This window comes from Aplidium turbinatum, chromosome 9, assembly GCF_918807975.1.
Source record: "Aplidium turbinatum chromosome 9, kaAplTurb1.1, whole genome shotgun sequence".
Classification (NCBI taxonomy): Eukaryota; Metazoa; Chordata; class Ascidiacea; order Aplousobranchia; family Polyclinidae; genus Aplidium; species Aplidium turbinatum.
In genome coordinates this window covers 21603175-21626169 of record NC_137480.1, presented here as the reverse complement: position 1 = coordinate 21626169, position 22995 = coordinate 21603175, and the positions used below count along the sequence as shown (strand labels likewise).

The following is a 22995-nucleotide window of genomic DNA, read 5'->3' as shown; positions in this document are numbered from 1 at the left end:
TTTTACCAAAATTTAGTTTACTTGTATCTAGAAAAAGCCTAAAAGTCAGCTCTATTGTTTGGTTTTTAAATACACGTAGATTTTATTCTTAAAAACTGAAAAAATGAACGCCAAAGCAATGGTCGAGCTACGCAACTGGTTCTTATACTTCCTCTTCAAGATGATCCTAATCTGCAACTACACTAACACTACTATGATGCTTTCAATTACAGCACAATAGTAGAAATGTGCTCTTATTAGGCCTATATACTCAGTTTTTTTCAAAATAACTATTTTTTCCAGTCGGTAACAAGATCGATTTATTTGCAACAAAAATGAATGTATAGAAATGAGATAACTGGTTATAATGTGAAAGTGGGTATGCTATTATTTTTTAGTAGTTTTAATAAATTCTAGATTGTTTAATTGAAGCATATAGCAAACACATAGGAAAATTGTACAGCAAAGCGTCAATTCGAAAATATGCTGCTAGTTGTTCTTAAGTTACTTTCGGATTCAAATTTTGTTTATGTTTCTGTGCTATACTTATTCCACAAAGGTATTTGTGATACTGCGACTGCTTAAAAACTGTCAGGCTGGTTCAACAAAGTAATACTGTAAATAAAGAAGATGGCCGGTTCCAATAGTTTACAATAGCTTAGTCCACAGTTATTGACAGAATGTATTTAAACCAAAAGTCATATTGAACACTTCTGCAATCTGCATGTTATACTTATGCAACTTATTTCCGAAAAATTGTTGACATATGTTTTATATACAGTACAATACTGCAATTAAAAAACAAAATGCAGTTTTATTTTGCTTTGCGTTATCATTGAGAAAATTAAAAGCAAAATGTTAGTAAAAATTTCGACACTTTTGCATACTGCTGTAATTAAATTTAAAAAAATTAAAAACATAAAAAAATTATAAATAATATAATGATTGAACGATACGGAAAATTCAATTGAAAAGACATTGTATTTACATCGACATCTTAGCAAACATCTGACAATAAATTACCACAAAATGGCTTAGTACGGCATGAAATACAACCACCTCACTCATCGTAAAAGCTTCAAAAACGGTGGAAAAAGTTATTCTGTGTAATATAAACTCGAATACTTCAACTCAATGAGGCATTGGTAGTAACCAATTTGTAGTACGCCCCTTCTATTGACATTAGGTAATCATGATTTCCTTGTTCGATGACCTGGCCTAAAAATATAAAATAATTGTCAAAAAATGTTACATTAATTTTGTGAAAAAATTACCTACAAAAACTAAACCGTGACGTAATAATCGTTTTTGTTCAAAGAAAAACTTTATTCTAGCACAGCGTTTCTGAGGTCAACATGATGTATCGTTTGGAAAAGTTAAACTTTAAAAAAATAATTTGTCTTTACCTTGTGATATGACTGCAATCTTATCTGCGTTTCTTATTGTTGACAATCTGTGGGCGATGACGACACAGGTTCGACCCTCTCTGGCGCGATCGAGCGCATCCTGAACTATTTTCTCACTTTCTGAAATATCAATTATAATCATAAACAATGCTGATGTTCAATTGCATTGTCACAGTCTCTTGCTGGTGTTGTGAAAGCTAAGAGTCGGGAAACAATCATAGTCTGGTTTAATATGATGACTTACAATAAAGTTGATCCAGTCGAGGCATAGGCTAGGCTACAATATTAATAACTAAGAACCACAAAGCGACTTGATAAAGTTGAGCTTGAGCAAGCAACAAAAAACATTGTCAATTGTTTTAGATGCTTGAATCTCTCGTAGAATCTTAAAACATAGTATAGTAACAAAAGACTGGTGCATTTATGTTTCCTTTATATTTTATGTCATCATACATTTACTGCAGAGAGTGCACACTGTTTCGGCCTTCCAGCCTCCTCAGTGCAGCAAGTACTGTACATTTGTACAATCATCATACATTTATATTCTTTTAAAATTTCATTCAAAAATTTCAGTTTTTCTTTGTTAATGCCACAAGTTACCTGTGTCAAGTGCAGATGTGGCTTCATCTAGAAGGAGAATCTTTGGGCTTCTCACTAGAGCTCTGGCAATTGCTACTCTTTGTTTTTGGCCGCGTGAGAGTTGGTCTCCTTTATCGCCGACTGATGTATCGTATCCCTAGAAACACATAAAGAAATTAGAATATTATCGCAATATGATGTTTAAGGGTTCTGAGCCGAAGATAAATTTAGCCTTTAGATAAACTTCCTTTTTCAACATGGTGAATTTGTTTGAGAAGAAACACAGACCACATGATAAATATCTAAAATCTTGCCTAAAATTAGCTGAAGCTACAGTACACAATTGATGATAAGTTCATTGTTACACACTACACAGTCAACTATGGAGTGAAAGAAAATAAATACGTCGGTTACCTCTGTGATAGTCTATGGTCCATTCATGACATTAACAACATATTTTTTTCATTCGTTAAGTCAGCGATATGGCCCGAGTTTAACGGCAATTCAAAATCGCAAGAAGAAATGCAAAAACGTAAATAGTCTGCTCTCCATCTTATAGCTTAAACGTGAAAAGAATATACAATCTGTAGTAATCAATGTAATTACATCTTTGAGAGCCAATATAAACTCATGCATGTTAGCTAGTTTTGCTGCTCTTTCAACGTCTGCCTTGGGTACAGTTCTGCTGTTGTCCCCGTAGACTATGTTGTCATAAACTGTTCCTCCAAACAAAACCGGCTCCTGGGACACAATTCCAATTTTGCTTCGAAGAAATCCAACATTGGTGTTGGCAGTTTTATGGCCATCAACATACTGCAACATACAAGAAATTGAGCTAAACCTAAAATTAGCTCACAATAACTCGACTGTGACACTACAGTAGTCTCATTTTACAAAAGCTACACGACCGATATGTCGCTGGGATTTATTTGAAAGTGACAAATAGTTGAAAAAATATTATTTGCAAATTAATTTGAGGTTATAATGTCTTGTTGGAGCTTTAATAAATAAGCTAAAACATAACTCGGCTCGGTGGCTTAGTGGTTAGTGCCCCAGCCTCTGAATCAGTACGCATGAGTTCGATACCCTGTCGGGTCATACCAAAGACTTTTCAAAAATGGTACTGAATCTAATTCCTGCTTGGCACTGAGCAATGAAATGGATTCGGGTAACGATGTACTCAGTTGCGCCTCCATACGACTGCATTGACACTAACTGCTTTGTAAAGCGCTGAAAAGCAACGCATTTGGCGATGGATACAGCGCTACATAAAAACAAGCATTATTATTATTATTATTATAAACAAAGTATGATTGATCTCACCACAACGCCTTCATCAGGGTCATAAAATCTTTCAAGGAGTTGCACACTTGTGCTTTTTCCGCATCCGCTCTGGCCTACCAGAGCCAATGTTTTTCCTCTTTCAATAGTAATGTTCAATCCTTGTAATACAGTGATGTCTTTCCTTGTGGGATATGTGAACCTGCAGTCCTTGAACTCAATGTCTCCTTTGAAATTATCCTATAAATTTGTTCATCATTTGAAACGATTCGTTTAGCTAGATTTTCTATTTTTAAAATCATTATTAAAACTACGCAACGAACAAAGTAAGTTTGTAAAGTAAATATATACATTATTGGACAAGTTTTAGTAAATAATTATTTTTGATCAATGGTGCGTTTGTGTTTTTTTTTCGCTAATAATAGTTATAGACTCTCACCCATTTGTCTCCCTCGGTACTGTACGAGTCGATCGGGGGCACACGGTCAAACATTTTAAATATTCTTGCTGCGGAAGTTCGCGCCTTCGCGTAGTCTGGTGCGTAGTTCGAAGCTCTTCCCAAAGCCGTGCCACCAAATACAATAGAAGAGAAAACTCTAGAAATCAAGTAGAAATCTTGTTATAAAAATGATCAGAATCAAGAATTAAAGGTTTATTACGCCATTTGTGGTGCAGACATGTTGTGTTAGAGCTTGGCAGGGAGAGCTGTCTGTGAGTGTGGTGAAATGCACACGGTAGCCCATACAATCAAGCATTTTCAGCTGTACAGACCACCCCACACTATGGAAAGCCTAGTCTGTCTTGGCAATGAAACCAGGCAGTGGCTAACCGACGGGCTCCCTGATACGTAGAAGAGAAAACTTTAATTTTTGTTTAGAGATACGTAAAAATAATATCATCGCGTAGGCTGGAATTTATAAACAAATTAAATTGGAAAATTACACAACCTACAGTTACAGCATACGCTAGAAAATAGTATAAACGAAACTTTTAGTTTCAAATAGTTTACCTAAAAACGTATTGAAACTCCATTTCGCCATTTGCCACCAAATAACCGCCGAAACGGAAGGAGGCAGCGTACGCAAAAAATATAATGCAGTTTGCAATTCCAAACGTCACTCCGTACACTTGAGAATTATATTTTCCTTCCCTGCAAGTTAAAGAGGCAGATATTCATATATAGCCTACCACTTCTACTTCATAAAAAAATATAATTTGATTACCATAACCAACATTTCGTAGCGTAAACATCTTTTTTTATTTATTTGCATTCTTCAGTGTAGTCATACTAGTGTTAAAGCAATTTTTGTCATGATTAGTTCACACATTGATCATATTAAGAATTTATCATTATAATAGTGGTCTTTTTTGTTATGTTTGGAAACACTTCAATATCAAATCATAGTTTGTAAAGGTTAAAACAAAAAAAAAACACCAGAACAACCAGTCTTACTTGTATGGCCCAACCAACACGTCGTTGTATTTTTTTGTAAAAAAGTCCTCCTTGTTTAATGACGCAACAGTTCGAATAGATTCTATCGCTTCCGACACGACCTGCAAAGATGGAATGATTATCTCGCTCACATGTTGACGGATGAACGTCGATAAGCCTAGAGGTTGTGATTTGTTAAAAAAATGACAGTTTTATGAGCCGTTATTGTCGTGTTTGGGACGGAAATGAAATATTCAATAATAATTCTATAAAAAACCGGTGGGATATTGAATGAAGAGCATAGCAAACTCTCTTAAACAAAATAGCTTGAAAGTAAGAAACGGTTTGATTTATATTTTCTAAATTCTCATGCAAAGTATGTTAATCGTTTTTGAATATTGGAAATAATATTTAGGTGCAAATCAAACAAAATATACGCTGCCAAGCTAACCCCTGCTGCTTCCTCCATTGAGTCTTTATCACGTCTTGCGCTTCCTGTCATCAATCGTGCTTGGATTAGACCAGACATAACAATAAAAGGAAGAAAAGCGACAACGACAAAGGCCAGTTTCCAACCAAAATAGAAAGCGATGATCAGAGCGCTGCCGATGCTCGAAATAGCAGACACAATGATTCCAATCTGAGCTCCAGTTGCCTGCAAAGACCGACTATTAAACTAGGAAGACATAGCAAGTTGAAAATACAACAACAATTTTAAAAACTTATTGTACCGTAGCATTATAATTTAAACAACATTCGAATTTATTTGCTAACTTACTCCTTTTACGTATGCAGCATCCGTTGCCAGTCTTGCTGACAAAGCGCCTGGGTTATTCTTGTGGTCATCATACCACCCAATGTCCTGTCTCAACATGCATTCAAATCCCATCTTGCGGAGGCGTCGGGTTAGAATCTCTCCTGATTTTGCGAACATGTAGTTCTAAATACAGTTGTATTGTTTTAGTACTACATGTGCAACTCCATGAAAGTATAAAATATTATCAAATACAATAACAAACGTGACAGAAAGCAAAGTATTGATTTCTCTGTTGCAGCATGAAAAAGTATCTTATTTTATGATAGGCCTACATGAGTCGCTGCTTAATCAAGGCACGGATGGGAAACTCTTTCTTGTTTGAGTTTATGAGAGGCATTTGAATTGATTTAAAGAACAAAACTCAAATTAATTTTGTCATTTACAAACACGTATGAGTAACCCAACTTATATTTCGCTGTAAATGCTCTTGATTTAAACAAAAGATAGTGCAATCATAATCTGTGTTACATAAGGTCATGTTACCTGCAGGAAATATGTGACAAAGGACACAATGGCAATCGCGACAAACAGAAGAGCATAAAAGTTAACTCCTTGCTGCTGTTGTTCGATAGGAAGAGCAAACACCTGAACAAAGGATCAACACATTTGATACTAATCTTAAAAAAAGTTATCAAAAAAGAAAGAGCCTGAAATGGAGATACTAAATTCATGTTCAGTGAACATTTCAAAAACGAAAGTTTTTTTCATCTTCAGTGTGATTGACTAACTAGGACTAGGCGTTGACTAAGACACCATTTTGTCCTTGACCTACTTTACTAAATATTTTTACTATATTCTTAAAATTATTATGTAAGATATAATATTATTAAGTAGTAAATCCTATAAGATGGTTTATTCTTACACATCTTACCCCAAGCAAACCAGAGAACAAAATGGCAAACACTGGCTGAATCGCGCCATTCACAGCAGATCCTATTGTTCCCCATACAATGTACGGCCATTCGGTTGAATTCAACTTCATTATTCTTTTAAGGGGCGCAGGTTCAACAACTTCTTCCTCTTCTTCGCTTTCCCTCTCAGAATCGCTAGAGTAATCGGAATCCTGCAGATGGATGGAAGCTTTGTTAAAAGTAGCCAACGTTACAAAGATATCTATTTTGTTACACGTTGCTTTTACATTGCTTTTTATACAGTATATACAATTCTTTAACTGTGGACCATGGCCACCTGAAGATACGGCCTGATTTGTCGCATTTTGCGTATTTTGATTACAGCTACTGCTAGTGTTTGACTGACATTTTCTGAGATTTTTTTACTTTTTGCTGTCTCCTGATCGTATGAAAGCTTTTTGGTGCCTTGGGAAAGCAATAGAAAATGAGAAAAGCAAGTTGAAAAACGCTGAATCAGACTGTTATTGAAAAATTAACAGTCTGACTAAAATCTTCGAAATTAATTTTTCTATGTTTTTCAACATGTAAAGATGTTAAAACCTGTTGTGTCATCTGAGGAAAACAGTAAAGAAAGCGTAAAAATATAATTTTTTGAAAAATTTATTTAAACATTCACACAAAGTTAGCAAAATCGGAAAATTTCTGCAAAATGTGACAAATCAGGCCGCATCTTTAGGTGGCCATGTGTGGACGTATGAAAATTTTCAAAGATGTAGCCATGGGGGGGGGACTTTGGGGAGCAATCGCCCTCATAAATTGTATCCTGCCTGTACCCGCAAAGATATGTTTTAATACCACTGTAATTTATGTTGAATGGCGTTTACCTCCGCGCACCAGTTGTTTCGCCCTCATATTTTTTTAGCTTTGTCACTGAAATTTTTAACTATCAATTGAACTGATGTTGATTTATTGATTGTAGTTGCCTTTTCAACGCAATCAACAAAGTAAACGAATAAATTGGAATAAAGTATCAATCAATAATGTTTTTACTTCAAAGAAGTTTGAAAGTTTCTTTTGAATATGTTGTATATCTTTTTTGTGTGATAAAAATAAAAAGTGTAAATACAAACAATCTGTTTTAGTCTGATGCTGCGGGTTCGTTGTGGTAGCCTACTAGCGGTTTGCGCTAGCTTTCGGAACACAGCTTCCTAGTATTTTGCAATGACGATTATTGAAGTTACTTTGTTATGTATGTCTGTGGAACAATAAAGCGTATTCTCTACCAAAGCTTTACTTCAAAGAAATTGCCCACTGCTTACGTCACTGTCATCAGAGTCGTCAGACTTTTTAGTTTTTGAAGTCTTATATCTCTTCACTGTTGTGGGTGTTGTCAGTCCGATAGGTGTTCCTTGTATAACTGCGTTACCGCCGGCAATGTCGTTGGCTCCACTCAATTGTGACTGGGCACGATGGCGAAGGCTTCTCCTAAACACAGAAGTGAATCATCATTTGAAAAAGAGCTGCTTTTATGTTAATTAGTAATGCATTGAAATATGAATGACTTGTGTATATCATGACATTAGTGGGACTAAATTCTAATGATTTCAATACCGAAATTACAACCACAATATAAACCTTTGCAAACATTTTTATACATTTGAAAAAACACTCGACAAAACTCCTAAAGTACATTTTTGCTGTTTACATTAATACCATCAAAACAACGACGAAAGGTAGAATAGAGACCTAAGTAAAAAAAACGAATAAATCGCAACTTTTGGATAAAAAGGATTGCAGGCCGACTTTAATGTTGCTAAAATTACTTTTACTTAACTGGGGCATTTAGAAAATGATATCATAATCACGAGAAGTTAACACCAGCAATAAACGAATAAAGTAGACCAATGTGTACCGAAGAGAATGCTTGTAAACAACTTTCTCGGTTGCCAAACCTGACAGCTGATAATTTAAAACATTGAGTTGTCATGACCATTTATTTCCCCAATCACCATTAAAAACATTTTAACTTTAAAAAAAATGGAATAAGCTTTTATTTGAGATTAATTACCTGAAGCTATGATGTCGTCCAATATCCGCCACATGTTCTAAGGCAACTTCTGGTCCCGATTCAAGGATATCAGCTAAAACGTAAATACCATAGAAAACTTAACATTTTTAGTAGCCTATGTATATACTAAAGTTCATAGATCTATGATCTATGTACACACATGTAAATTTCACGTTGATTTTTGCTACTGAAAGATCACTTTGAAGAACTCAAAAATGCCAACTAACTCTTCTTAACTACGGTACTAAAAATGTGGTTGGTAGCGCAACAACATAATTGGTAATTAAAAACTAATTCTTATACCTTTACCAAATGCTCCTGTTTTTAAACTGAGGAGCGCACATTAGTTTTGAATTAAACTGTAATTGCCTAAAACTACTCATAAAATATTTGCGCACATTGTATGCCACAAATTTTCTAACATCTAAACATGCTTACCATCATCCGGACCTTCAACATCATCGTTTGCGTCATCGTCGTCATCATTGCTACCCGTCTTTCTCTTTGTTGTCTGCAAGCATTCAATGTAAAACTCTAACATTGGAAATGTAGACTGTCTATAAAAATCAAACTCTGGTGCACCCAAGTGATAGAAAATAAGAATTAACTTTTAAAAATAAAAACAAACCTTATAAAATATTAGGAGTAATATGGTCAAGTTCAACGTGCATTAGTGTGCTGAAAAAAGATTGGATAGTTTGTACACGATTTAGAAAAGGAAGTTGATCAACTGGTGAAGAAATATGCACATAGTCCTATGAAATGTTTGTATGTAAGTGGCACAAAGAGTCAAACCAAAGATGAGATTGTGTAGACATTAGACAACAAGGCAATTTGCAGCATGATCAGCAATTATTATCGATAATATTGATTTTACCTGCAAAGTGACCAAAGTAAAATACACTCCATTATTTTTCATCAGCTCTTCATGAGTTCCGCGTTCCACAGCTTTGCCGTGTTCGATTCCGATTATGACGTCAGCATTACGAATAGTGGACAAACGATGAGCGACAATAACAGTTGTCCTTCCCTTTCGTTGCTGCGACGTATAAATACGTATGAAGCAACATCACTTTTATTGATATTTTTTCACCTATCGAAGGCTCAGGTAAAGCAAAAGTTTCCAGTGCAAAGCAATAACTTAACATTTCAGTACGACAACCTATTTCTGTTGCACATTCCCTTGGCACTTATACTAGACAAACGAACGATCATGTACTTTAAAAGTAATCATGCAATAGTTGTTTCATTCAAAGATATATTGTAAAGAAATACTGGCAACTTGTTTCTGTATAGGCCAACTTGTAATGTAGGCAAAATTTAAGTAAAACTAAATAGAATGAACTTGCCTATAACAAGTTGAAAGATGGTATTCACTTACATACTACACTGCTGGTTCATTGCTGGTTACACTTGAAAACATTTATTTTAAAGTAGCGCAAAAATCACAAAAATCAATTTCGAAATTTAGAACTCAAATCACAGTAAAGTTCAGACTCGCATTTAATCGGCCATTGTTACAGTTATATTTCAGAAACGTTTGCAGAACTATGAGAAATCTATAAATTATACATTTGTGATTTCATTCATGCTTTTTTTACAAATTGACCAAAACTTGTTCTTTTTCATTTCCTCCAAGTAATAAAATTCTATTTTTTTATTTATTGCGTTGTTTTGTTTAGAAAATACATACAAACACTCAAAAATGGAGGCTGTATGCACAGTAGACATCGTTTAGCAGCATAGAAAAAGTAGCAGTGTTTAGCTGTTTACTTTGTCAAGCTCTTTCAATACGATAGCTTCGCTTTCAGTATCTAACGCCGAACAAGCTTGATCAAGAAGCAGAATCCTTGGGTTTCGAACCAGGGCCCTTGCGATCGCGATCCTTTGCTTCTGACCACCGCTCATGTGACCACCACCGGAGCCGACTTGTGTTTGGAATTTCTAAAATGCAACAATAGATTTGATTAGAAAAAAAACGTGAACAAAAAATTGCATTATCTTCGAAAGTGCGAAAGATTCTTTTTGTATGTAGTCAGCTGTATTGCACTTCTTGAAAAGATGTTGTGCCAAAAACTGACTATACTTGTCTGCCCAAATGACAGTGTTATATCTTTTACTGAAATGTAAAACGAATATTTTGAATGCTTTAAATTATGTCATAAATAAGTGAACACATCATATAATGTAGTTTGAAGTTTTAAAGTTCTGTAATTTTATGATTGCCAATAGTGCATGAATCGAACATATTTTGATAACGAGCTGAAATAAACCAACATAATGCTTTTACAGTTAAAATAATGAAGTACCCATCCGAATTTTAAAACTTTACTTACTTGTGGCAAGTCCATTATGAAGTTGTAAGCATTGGCAGCTTTTGCAGCTTGGATCACTTCTTCGTCGGATACACCTTCTCTTCCAAAGCGAATGTTTTCAGCAATTGTTGTGTCAAATAGGCTTGGTTCTTGCTGGACAATGCCCACCATTTGACGTAACCATCTAGTGTTAAGTGTTCGCAAATCGTGGCCATCTAAAGTCACCTGCAATGTAGAATTATTCAGCATTGAAAAAGAAATACGCAACAAAACTATCAAATAGAATAACATGCCTAAACAGTAATCTTTTATTTTTTCTTGAATTAACAATAGATGGATTTCAATTAAGAGATGCAATAACGTTTGTTTCTTTGTGCGTACAATAAAGTGATTACTAAATATGTAAAGTGAGTTTTGTAAGCCATCTATTTTGTAACCATTTAGAAAAAGATGCGTTTGTTGGTAATGGTAGGCTATTTCAAATCGAGTCGTTTTTGTTGTTGCAGGCATCACAATACGAAGTATTGCTCCTGAAGTAAGTGATAAGATATACTGTTGCAGAATCAACGGGTAGAGTATTTTTTAAAGGAGAAGCCAGGAATTAGATTTTTACCAAACATTGTACACTTGTACTGTCTATTGTAAAAAATGTTACATCACATAGACTATGCTTAAACTTTCTTTTAAGCATCGCTTTAATATGCATAGCTGCCACTATATTGTAATGCACTGGTGTTTATTTCATCACAAGTTGAACAAACAAATCTTTTTACCACGCCACGATCGGGATCGTAAAATCTCTGGATCATCTGTAAAATTGTGCTTTTTCCCATCCCGCTCGGTCCGACAACAGCAGTTGTTTCACCCGCCTTGAAATTCACACGTATACTATCCAAGACCTAGGGAAATGTATCTTTTTAATAAGTTGTCGTGCACGATGGAACCACGACGCTTTCTTTGCATTTAGATTTGTAGAACCGAAGAAACATGTGGTGTTCTTACCAATTGGTCGTCTCTGCTCGGGTATGAAAAGTCACAGTCATGTAGTTCAATGTCTCCGACCATTTTTTCAAGAGTGTGACCCGAAGTGGAAAAAGGATCGATCTTAGATTCCTGAAGTATAAATTCACACTGAGTAAAAAAAAATTAACTTGAAGAACATACAAGCTAAAGCATTGATATTTAATAAAAAGAACTCTAGCAAAGACTGACAGAATGCATATGAAAGCATATTTATCAAATTACAAAATACCGAAGTATAAAGCTCGATTATAAGTAGGCTGCAAACCAAATTTTTCTTTCATCATGTTGTAAATCAAAAACAGAATGTTACTACACTAATGAAAATCTCTGCAGTGACCAGCCACCTCTCGCTATTTGCAGACTAAAATAACAGTGGACTAGTCATTGATTAGAAGTCAACAAGCCTTTTTCTGACATTCTTCTTTAGATACTAAACCATGACACAAAAGGTTGACAAGCATTTCTCTACAATTAAAACGTGACACTCGAGAGCAGAAACGTGAACAACATTAGATGTTGTCGGGAATATCTATATTGGTCGTGTCCGGGAACTTCCGAATAGATGTTGATGATAATAATGATGAAAAAAATGCAACAAAAGTCTCACTCTTTCTATTATTTGATAAACCAAGGCAGCCGCTGATTTTCCAACTGAAAACGCTTCCAAATTTGGAGCTGCTTGTCCAAGATTTATTGCACCGATTAGAACCGCAAAGAAGACCTGAAATAGAAAAAATCTCTTGTAATGCGAACACGTATTTATTGCATTATTTCAGTCTATCTATTTTAAATTTAAAAGCTCTTGTTGATTTATGATAAAAAAGTACATTTGATCTAATATTTACGACAATAGAAAATCCTGATTTTACTGAGAATGAGAGAATCCATGTTAAAATTTCTACAGCTTCTTAAGATCATGTTAGCATCAAATAAAAATTAATTTAGCACAGTCATTTTATAAACACCAGCCAGGTAAGCACGTTACTTGTCCAACAATTTGTAACGACGATGAGACAAACACTCTTGTTGCAAACTAACTTAATCTCAACAACAGGATGTATGTGTTCAACAAACAAAAACTTTTGTTTATAAGCATCACTTGCCGTCATGAGCTTTCCTGGAGAGAAATCCTTGCTTTCATCAAAAACAAGTGACGATCCATACCAAAAGGAAAGAGCATAACTGAGAAATATCATACACCACATGTACCCGGAGAAGAAACCTTGCGTCATTCCTTTTTTGATTCCTTGCTTTTCCGCAGCCTCCAGTTTACCATCGTATCTATAAACAAATTAGAAAATAAAAATTAGAATTAGAAAATGAAAATTAGAAAATTAAAAATGAAAATTAGATTAGAATTAGAAAATCTTATATTTTCTTTTGTTTTTAGGTTGTTTTTTTTTTATTTAAAACCGAGCTCATAAAGTAGGCTAACTTAACATAAGAAGTTATTTGTAATTTAAGCGTAGTAGGAATTAGGAGCATGTGGCTGTGTCTTTTGATAACCACTCAAAAACATGCTTGAAGGTGAACACTAAGATTGGCTTCATAGCGCTCCGGTTCAGTGAAACTAAATCCTCAACTTGGCTTAGCGGGCGTAAGCCTGGATACCGCAAATAGAAAGCAACAACTTGGTAAACCTACAATCAGTTTTCAAAATTATTTTATTTAAACCATAAACAGACATAACTCAGCAACAACACTACATTTAACATTATAAAAACAAACAACAAAAAAGCGAACGTTTTCGGCTAGTCATATAGCCCTTTTCAAGCCTATAAGAAAAAATACATTAATAAAAGAAATGCTAAAGAATCATATACTGTAGTATCACAGCAAAAATATGGTCAAATCTAAACATTTGAGAAACTGCCTCGCTCACACAAAATGATAACTGATAATTACACAGCACAACGGGTCAAGTATTTCAGAGGTAAAATTAATTGATTCTTCAGACAAGGACTCAGGCATATTACGCAAGAAAGACAGAAGCACAAGAGATAGTGGCACAAAACAAGACGTGATAATTCAATCAAAAAACTGTTAAAAGGTAAGAAGCTCCGCAAGCAAATAATTGCCTGTTGAGCCCTGGGTTTAAAGATTTGATGACCAATGCTTCATGAATCTTGGTGTCGAATTCGGACAAAAACTTACCAAGAATTTTGAAAGACTGCAATGACGGTTTATTGTTTGAGCACTATTGGCAGTTTCTAATATGGTCTTTAATTGCACTGTTTTTATTAAAATTAGCCAAATTCAAATGCTCTCCCACTCTCGTCACCAAATGTCGCGTGGTCATACCAATGTATGACGATCTCGCATCATGCGAGCAAGTGAACTTATAAGTTTACACGACGTTAGAACATAAGCAGAAAGGAGTTTTGGACTTTAACTGAAAATAATAACCAGCTTTAAATGTTTTATAAACGGGAAAAATCTTAACGTTAAACTTCAATGCAATAAATCTGGACAAACTTGTGGCAAAACGTTTGGATTCCTTGCCAACAAACGGGATTTGTTAGAAAGTTTTTGAAATCAGGTTCCTCAACTGGAGACGTAGTGGAAACCGAATTCAAAAACCCTCTAAGAACCTTATTAAAAAACCAAGTCGGATAATGATTAGCACCAAAGTATGAGCGTAATTTATTAATTTCATTATTGAAACAGTCATGGTTCGAACAAATGTCTCGAGCTCGCGAGATAAGGCACTTGATCAAAGCAGATTTGTAATTAGACGGACAAACAGCGCTGAAATTAAGGAAAAGATTAGTGTTTGTCGGTTTACGCCAGACCCAAGTATCAAATCCATTACCATTTATCTTGATTTCTACATCCAAAAAAAGTATAGTCTCCGTGGCTTTTTCTACAGTAAAATTTATGTTTTGATGTTGCGTATTGAGTACTTCAAGAAATTGTGAACAAGAATTATCGTCATCAAATATGGCAAAAATGTCGAACAGAAAAAGCTTTTATTTAATGTTTAAAAAGTATTTATAAAAGAACCAAACAAAATCTTCTTCTTAGCGAACCTTTTCACTTCTTTCTTTTCCCCTCCAAAGGCGGCAACAGTTCGTATCGACGACAAGACCTCTTCAGCGACTGATCCTGCACCGGCGTATGCTTGAAGTTCTTTGCCGGTCATATTGGCAACAAACTGAAAATGACAATCAACAGTTTGCAAACCTGGCTATATGCAATGCATATGAAGTTCATGATAGCTGGTATGGGTGGAAGCTGCCATAAAATGGGGAAAGAAAAATCCTAACAGAAAAGTATTCTTTGAAAAGAAATTGATGAAAAGGAATCGAATCATACATGGAAAAAGCAAGTACCTCCACCTATTACTATAATTTCTCATTTTAACGTTTTTTCTTCCATACCCCAGTAATGGAAATAGAAATGGTAATGAAACTTGAATAGATGATGACAATTATCAAACATACAGTAGTTCCCTTTTGCATCGCTTTTTACCATATCATTGTAGCTTTAAAATCAAAACACGTCATGAAATCGCTTTCATAATTTTGATGAAAATTATTTATCTTTTGCTGTATAAAAGTGCAAGCAAATGCTTGTTCGTAAGAAGAGAACTGCTGTCAATCAAGCAGATGACACACTAAAGTCATAAACCACGTCATATAATTTGGAAAACTCATAAACTTTATGTTCAAACAAAAACCTGTTTTATTTCATGTCAATGCAGTAAGTTTAAACGCGGTAACGAATTACCAAGAAACATTGCACTCACTAATGACTTCAATACTATTATGATGATGTGTACTGCGTATGCCATCGGAGTCTAGTTATTCAATGTTAGTTCTTGTGTACAGTAAGTTTACCCTTGACATTAATGCCGCTCCAACTCCCAGTAATGGACTGACTGCCATGATTACTAGAGTAAGCTCCCATCCTGTGATGAATCCAATCACGAATCCACCGACAAACGTAGTCATTCTCTGGATGAAGACGCTGAATTTGTCAGCAATTGCTTCACTAATCTTGTTCACATCACTACAGAAAAAATGATTGTTAGGAATCAGGTTCCGAGTTTACATTAGTTACGTAGCATCACACAAGGTAAATAGACATTGATTGTGATGGACGTTTACTGCATTTTGAGCATGATGGGCAGGTTGTAAAAACGTCATGATGCATTTAGTCAACACATTATGCAGTAATAAATGAACAAATATGTTGTACTAACATTTATTCTATGCCTATGTTGTACTTTCTGTAATCTGGTTTTCTATTTTCAGAAACCACACATGTTTGGTGGAAACAAATATTTGTTTGTGTATATTATTTTGAAAAGCAGAACCTAGTTGGACGACCAAACACAATTCGTAGACCCATTCGAAATAAATTTAGAACATCACAACAGTCATCATTCTTTACAATACGTTTCTATGTAATAAATCCTCCACAATCACTACCACAACAGTAACCTGTATTACCACTTAATCCAAGTGTGTACTGGTGTAGTTGATATTACGTCAATTTTATGTACCACATTACCAGGATCACCGCGACAAGACCTCCTGCGCTTCTGATACAGAACGCTGATTGATTGCACGGCGCATGTGTGAATGCAATCAATTTCAACGCCTGTGCCAGAGAAGCAGGAGGTCTCGTTGCAGTAACGCAAGCAGTGTGGTACGTAATTTCAACTACCGTACACCATATGATTTTTCACTAATTTCTCAACACATCAACTTCTAGTGGAGTGAATATTAAAAAAAATTTCCATCTTTTTAACTTACTCGCTCATACGAGTATTGAGCTCCCCCATGTGGTGAATGTCAAACCAACCAATCTCCTGACGCATAATTGACCTGAAGAAAAGTTCTCGGATTTTTCTGGTTTGTCGAGTCGAAGCCAAGACCCAGTTTCCAACCTAAAAACAAAATATAATTTACATGCGATTTCACACATACGAGGATTCAACTTTATTGACAGTGTGTTTGTCGTATCCAGGCTTACACCGGGCAGTTGAAGATTTAAATTAAGTGGACGGAAAGGCAAGGAAGCCAATCTTCGTGACCACCTTCAGCTATGCCTTTAAGTGTCTTACCAAAGACAAAGCCGCGTTTTCTTGAACGGTGTCAAACCAGCGCCCTTTCGAACGTCGTTCCAGGGCTCTCACCAATCGGCAATGCAGCCAACAATGTTGAAAGTTATAAACTTTAATAAAGCCTTAAGAAGGATCTTCTTTCGCATAATGTTTTTTTATAGCCTTGTAGCAGCCACTTCATGCTAGTTCTTTGTATTATAACTTGATGTATCATTAATTTATTACATCAGTATTTATGCTGAGTAATGACTTAACTTACCTACCCAAAATCTATAGAAAAGAAATTTGTTACTATACAATAGTTCGGTAAACTGAAAATAACAATATTAATGATTTCATTAAGTAATAGGTTTATGTAACTCACCTGCAAGTAGCCACAAATAATGACCAGACATGCGATGAAAATGTAATAATATGAAAAACTGGTCAATTCTGCTTCAACATCAATAGGACTGCAACACAATAATAAAGTGTTAGTGCTTTCAACACACAAGAAAACAATTAAATGATTCCTTACATAATCTAAATGTAAAACAACGCATTGAAGTGTATGCCTAGCAGACGCATGCTGGTCTCAGCACAACGCCTAAAGATTATACAGTTAGCCGAGAAATCGCACGTCAACAAGGGTCGAACAAGATGAAGTTTTACTGTTTTAGTAGCCTATTAATTTTCGTATAATCGATAAGTTGTTTTATAGCCTCAAATACTAAAATTGATTTATCAAACATAATAATAAACAGTAATTTATTCAACAGTATAAAGTATCTTGCCTTTTATCAGGTAAAAGTATCTTAATCAAATATCAGTATTACGGATTTTTTCTTATAATTCTTTTAACAGATAAAATTATCACCGGATCGACGTTATAGCACAATTTGGCTTCTATAGATGGCATACAGTATACTCACTAAAGCATTTCACTTTCTGTTAAATTATCAATGCTTATGTTCAGGCGATCGTAGCTTTCGTTTATTTCCGCTTGCGTGCATCCCCCCAGCGTTTGTTGGGTGCACACAGTGTAGTCGATGAAAGTGTCGATCATTTGTCCGAATACTGCACAAAGAAACAAACAATTGACACACCTGTATCTTAACATTATTTCTGTCAATTTTGTTTACAGAGAGAGAAACCTTTTATTTCGTCTGTTGCAAGAATAGTATACGGTACAAATACAGTATGAACAATGCGAATAAAGTAGCACCACAACAATCGAGATTCCACAAGCAGCGAAAGACTATATCAGTCATCGAGGCAGCTGCTTTACAAACGCAAGAAAATGTATTAATAGTAAGAACAAAATAAATTCATTCAAAAGTAAAATTCCATTCTTACAAATCGGTCAATAAACTTTGGATCCTACTGTATTAACCTTGGAGGATCTTTTACAAACTAGCCATAAATTGAAGTACAGGGTAACATATCAACTTATCAACATATCAAAATACCACCTGCAATATCTCATATTTCACTACTGTATGTTATTAGTTCGACTGCATTGCAGGTTTAGCTAAACAATTTTAAAAGTGGCTATATATGGCCTTCAACCTAACATGGGCACAATAATGCATGCGTAATATTAATAGTTGCACTGTCCATGATACACGGCGGCGTACGCAGGATTTTGTATTAGGTATTCGATTCAATTTGACATTTTTTCAACAAAAACTAACACTTAAATTACACATCACAACTACTAATATATTTTCTTTTAATTAGAAGAAAGGAGGCATGGCCCAATGCTCTCACTTTGTACATCACTGGTGATACACTTCACATTCTAACCTCAACCGATCGCACTTACTTGTCATCATAAATGGGAAAGCTGCCCCATGGACTATAGCGCCAAGCGTTCCAACGATCATTAAAATCACATCATAACAATCCGCATACCTGAACTGGAACATAATTTGTATTTTTTTAAATAAATAGCTTTTACCATGTTTACCGGGGCGCAAGGGAAAGTTATAATGTGGCCTTTCTGGGCAGGCTCTGTGCAGTATAAATTTGACATGGTTATCATCTGCTTGATAGCTTTTAATTTTTTACACCTAAATAGTGCAAAATAGATTATTATTTTAGGCTACTTTAATTATTATCATGAGATAATGTTTTTCTGTAAAGCATGATTACTATGCACGCGTGGAGTATTGCACAAACAGAATATGTATTCGAAACCATCCGCTCTGAACAACTATTCTTCTAAATATTTTGTGTAAATATGATATGAACACAGAAAATTATTTCCCACTCATCTCCACCGCTACATTACTTGACTTAATAATGATTGAAGTTGGAACAGTAGCTTGTTTATATGACTTTCGAATGGACTATTGTCCTATCAAATGTTTGGCAAATTTTGTCTGGTTCTTACCAATTTAAAAAATGGAACCTGAGGTGGTTTTTCTGTTTTCTTCTTCTTTTTCTTGTCCTTCTTCTTTGTTTGTTTGTTTTTGGCCCTGGAAATTAACAAGCATTTTGTGAGTATAGGCTATACATGCTTACATAACTGTAGCCTAAGAAAACTTTTCTAATGCACATCATTTAAAATTGCAGTACAAAATAATAAAGCAGTGTTTTCAAGTCTATCCTGTAGATTTATACTAACTGTATAGCAAAGGATTTAATTACAATACTGCAGTAGAAAAATCTCACAACAGAGAAACTTGGCGCCTCATTTCCTCCAATCTCGACGAGAGGAAGGAACTTAATGATGATGATGATAGCAAAATACCGAGTGGTGCATGCAACAAAAGTATAGACAGCAAAGCAGATGACACCAAATAAAAAAAGCCTCATAACCTCTTTTTTCTCCGTCGTTGCTTGGCAACTACTTCTTCCAACGAAAGTTGTCTACAATTCAAAGGATGCGTTAACGCAAACAAAGCAAGACACAACTTTAAACCAGAAAGTTGCATCTGAGTATAAGCATTGTAAAAATGATGGCGCATGCAATAAAAGACTTCTGATATCTCAAGTTTAAGCCATAATACTATAGTAACACTCTAACAAAATATATGTCGTACATAGGCCATTGCATCAATAAATATGTCTACTGTTCTGTGACAACATAGGGGCAAAGTGTTTGCTTTGCTATGCCATAACAATGATTTCATTGTACATCTGTTGTGGCCATATATAACACAATGAAGTTGCAGATGCAACACAGCAGGCAGCTGGAAGCAATAACAACCCACACAGCTGTACACATAATACACATGCAGGTCATCAAAAGGCTGCTACCAATATTCTACCAAAACACAGTTACGCGCATTCAAGCGGTGTCAAACGGAAGACGATTCAAGCGCTGCGCGAGCACTCTCACTACCCTGACATATAAAATTAAGCAACACTATTGAGATTTGCATAACAAAAAGCTAATTTTTTATTATTTAGCTTCAAAATGTTTTCCTGTAACTCGGGGCGCCGGAACGATTTTTGACTGAGGGGAGGGAGGCAGGACTATGAAAAAATCCATCCGCCCCCTCCCCCCCTTCCGGCGCTCCTGCCTGTAACTAACCCTTTTTCTGTTTCGCCACGAAACTTTGTGGACCCATAGTTTTCACCGGTTGATGGTTTTACTGCTTTTCCATTTGAAATATCTGGAAGAAACAAATACTATTTGTATTCAAGCCGAGTGTGAAAACTCATCTTTTAATACAATTTTGGTAGAGAAGTGACTTTCTTTAACCATGAACAGATAAAACCAAGCAACCACACAGCATTTAATATCATACAATTAGAGTTAACATAAAACTATAAACTACGAACGTTTTCGGCCATTCATCTTTTAATGCAAATAATAAAGTAACAAAAAGTTTTGTTTTATAAAAGAAATTGGAGGTGTGGAATGAGAATAACCACTTTTACAACCAGTTTCCGCCTAGCAACTTTCGACTATTTATCCAATTTTAGTATAGGCTACCACGACATTATAGCTCTTTAGTCGTCAACGGTTGACGCAGTTTGTTGTTTATACTTTGATTCAACAGCATTTTGTTTTAACTTCTATACAATCATAAATATCCATTGATCTTCATTCACATTTGTCAATATTGAGAGCAAATAAAATACTGCTAAAAAACACTATTCTACTCCGGATTTATCAACAATAACTATATTTATTTCTAAATTTAATACTGTAGTTATTAATGTATTTTTCCTCATGAGATTACACTTGCCATCATTGTGGCAATAAAAAGAAAAATTGCTGCTTTTTACCTGGTTCTTCTACGTAACCTTCATTTGTGTAAGATTTTTTGTCTTCTGAACCGTCTCCATCTCGAAAATCGGTTCCTTCTAGTTCGCTATTTAACCGATACTTCATATTTATTAGTAATTTAGTAAAACAAAACACAAACCTAAATAAGAATAAAAAATATATTAGCCTGCATCAGCTTACCAGAAACAAACATTTATCAGAACTGACGATGCACTAACATAGTGCGAAATATATTTTCTGTTACATCTACTGACTACTGATCCCTGTTACCTTTGCAATTGAGGTTTTAGCTTTCTAGATATGGAACAGGGATCGTTTCAGAACAAGACTAGGTCAGAAAGCGAGGCAGACTCCGACGCAGCTCAGCAGCAGTCTAGAGCAGTTAGCTAGCCTGCATCAGCGTATAGAATAATGCGTTTGCATAAATAGCACATCTCTTAGGACTAGAAGAATTCTTCTCCTCACCATACCTAAATAATCTAATTGTTCGCCACCCTAACCGCAGGCTTTCTTTTGTTACGTGATCTATTGTTTGGGTTTGCTATAATTGCTAGCTTTGAGTCATGCATCTCATTAAACAAATAGAAATAATAATGATGAAAAGTGAAAACCGCGAAATCACCGCCACTTACAGGCAATAAGGTATATTTTACTATTTCAAGTACTTAGGAGCTCTTTTGTCAACGTGCTAATTTTTAGGGATGTTTGTACAACAATGAATTGATTTGTTACTGACTACGTTGTAATGAAATAGAACGACTCATATTCCTGTGAGATAGGCTACATGAACTATCCATTCATTATATGCGTGTTTCTACACAGTCACACATACTCTTTTATCTTTGTACTGACATCTAATCCTTTGTGATGGATACAAATGCTTCTTTTCTGCTGTAAATGCGTTTAATTTGTAAATCATTGTCCTTGTATCCAAATTGTGAGATGGTATTTACGTATAAACTGCCATGTAGTGAAACCAGCTATGCATAATGCCCAAGCGTGTTATTTCAGGCTAAAATATCTTCAAAAATGTGCACTACGCTTGAAGGATAAGTCAGTCAGAATCTTAGTGTTATTTATTACAAACATTTCAAGAAGAGCCTTTAACTAGCACTGCAATAAGCGCAAAGCGTGAGTTAAAACGTAGTCTATCAAACTTTACATACACTTCATTCAATGACGTTGTATTAGTGCTGGAACCTAAAATTCCTTTAATCTTAACTATCTCAGCATTTCTCTATCACTCTCTGTGTGGTTATATGGTCTGCATTCACACATGACAGCAATCTCAGCTTTAATACAGTCCTTGGCAATTTCCGGCAATTCAAAGCCCACAAACCTATAAAAGTTTGCACAATTTTACGTAAAATACAACTTAGAAATCGTTATCAAGAATAAAACTTTCATTATCAAAAATTGCCCGATTTGTTTATATCCAATTTATGATTGCAACACTTCTACACCGTTGGAACAGTATCAGAAAAAATCCTCATTTCATATTTTACCAAATGTTTCAAATTCCTTTGTCTTACTTTTATACAAAAAGTTAGATATTCATTAGTCATAATTTTTGCTATACCTATGGTTTAGAAATCCGACTGCAGAATTTAATGTCTTTATTGAGATTATTTTGGCATCATTTCATTGTGCTTTTTTTTACTGTAGAATATTGTAGGATAAACGGTATTTTTTATTTATTTTTTATATTGACGTTCAAATTAAAGTTTTTGTTTTACACATTGACTGCAAAAAAAGCAATGTTGATTACAAACTTTTGGATCGCCTTGTTTAATAATCATCGCCCAAATAACAATACATACTGTAATGGAGTGTTTTTGTACTTATTCTAATATTGCTTAAATTTATCATTACAACCTAAACGTAGAATGTCCTCTGCATGTTAAATAGGCCATTCTATAGCAAAACGTGTCGGCATGTGTTTAACCTTTTT

General features: G+C 35.0%; 1 protein-coding gene across 2 annotated transcripts; it reads right to left on the bottom strand.

Annotated features, from left to right (window-relative positions):
* Positions 1 to 284: 284 nt before the first annotated feature.
* LOC145777753 (bile salt export pump-like) lies at positions 285 to 21179 on the bottom strand. Of its 2 annotated transcripts, XM_082589198.1 has the most exons (32): positions 21044 to 21179; positions 20343 to 20424; positions 19625 to 19675; positions 19197 to 19281; positions 18627 to 18720; positions 17734 to 17878; positions 17187 to 17274; positions 16512 to 16645; positions 15591 to 15762; positions 14781 to 14905; positions 12855 to 13032; positions 12359 to 12472; positions 11731 to 11841; positions 11502 to 11627; positions 10750 to 10953; positions 10187 to 10357; positions 9291 to 9452; positions 8852 to 8924; positions 8414 to 8486; positions 7665 to 7830; positions 6366 to 6557; positions 5978 to 6079; positions 5456 to 5617; positions 5129 to 5332; positions 4699 to 4799; positions 4255 to 4395; positions 3685 to 3841; positions 3288 to 3485; positions 2571 to 2777; positions 1986 to 2121; positions 1386 to 1505; positions 285 to 1197 (listed from the first exon to the last, which is right to left on the bottom strand). In XM_082589198.1, exons 1-32 carry the CDS (start codon positions 21147 to 21149, stop codon positions 1106 to 1108), a joined length of 4272 nt encoding a protein of 1423 aa, XP_082445324.1. In that variant the 5' UTR covers positions 21150 to 21179; the 3' UTR covers positions 285 to 1105. The 2 variants fall into 2 exon arrangements, with proteins under 2 accessions (XP_082445324.1, XP_082445325.1); XM_082589199.1 differs by lacking the exon at positions 19625 to 19675.
* Positions 21180 to 22995: the final 1816 nt, after the last annotated feature.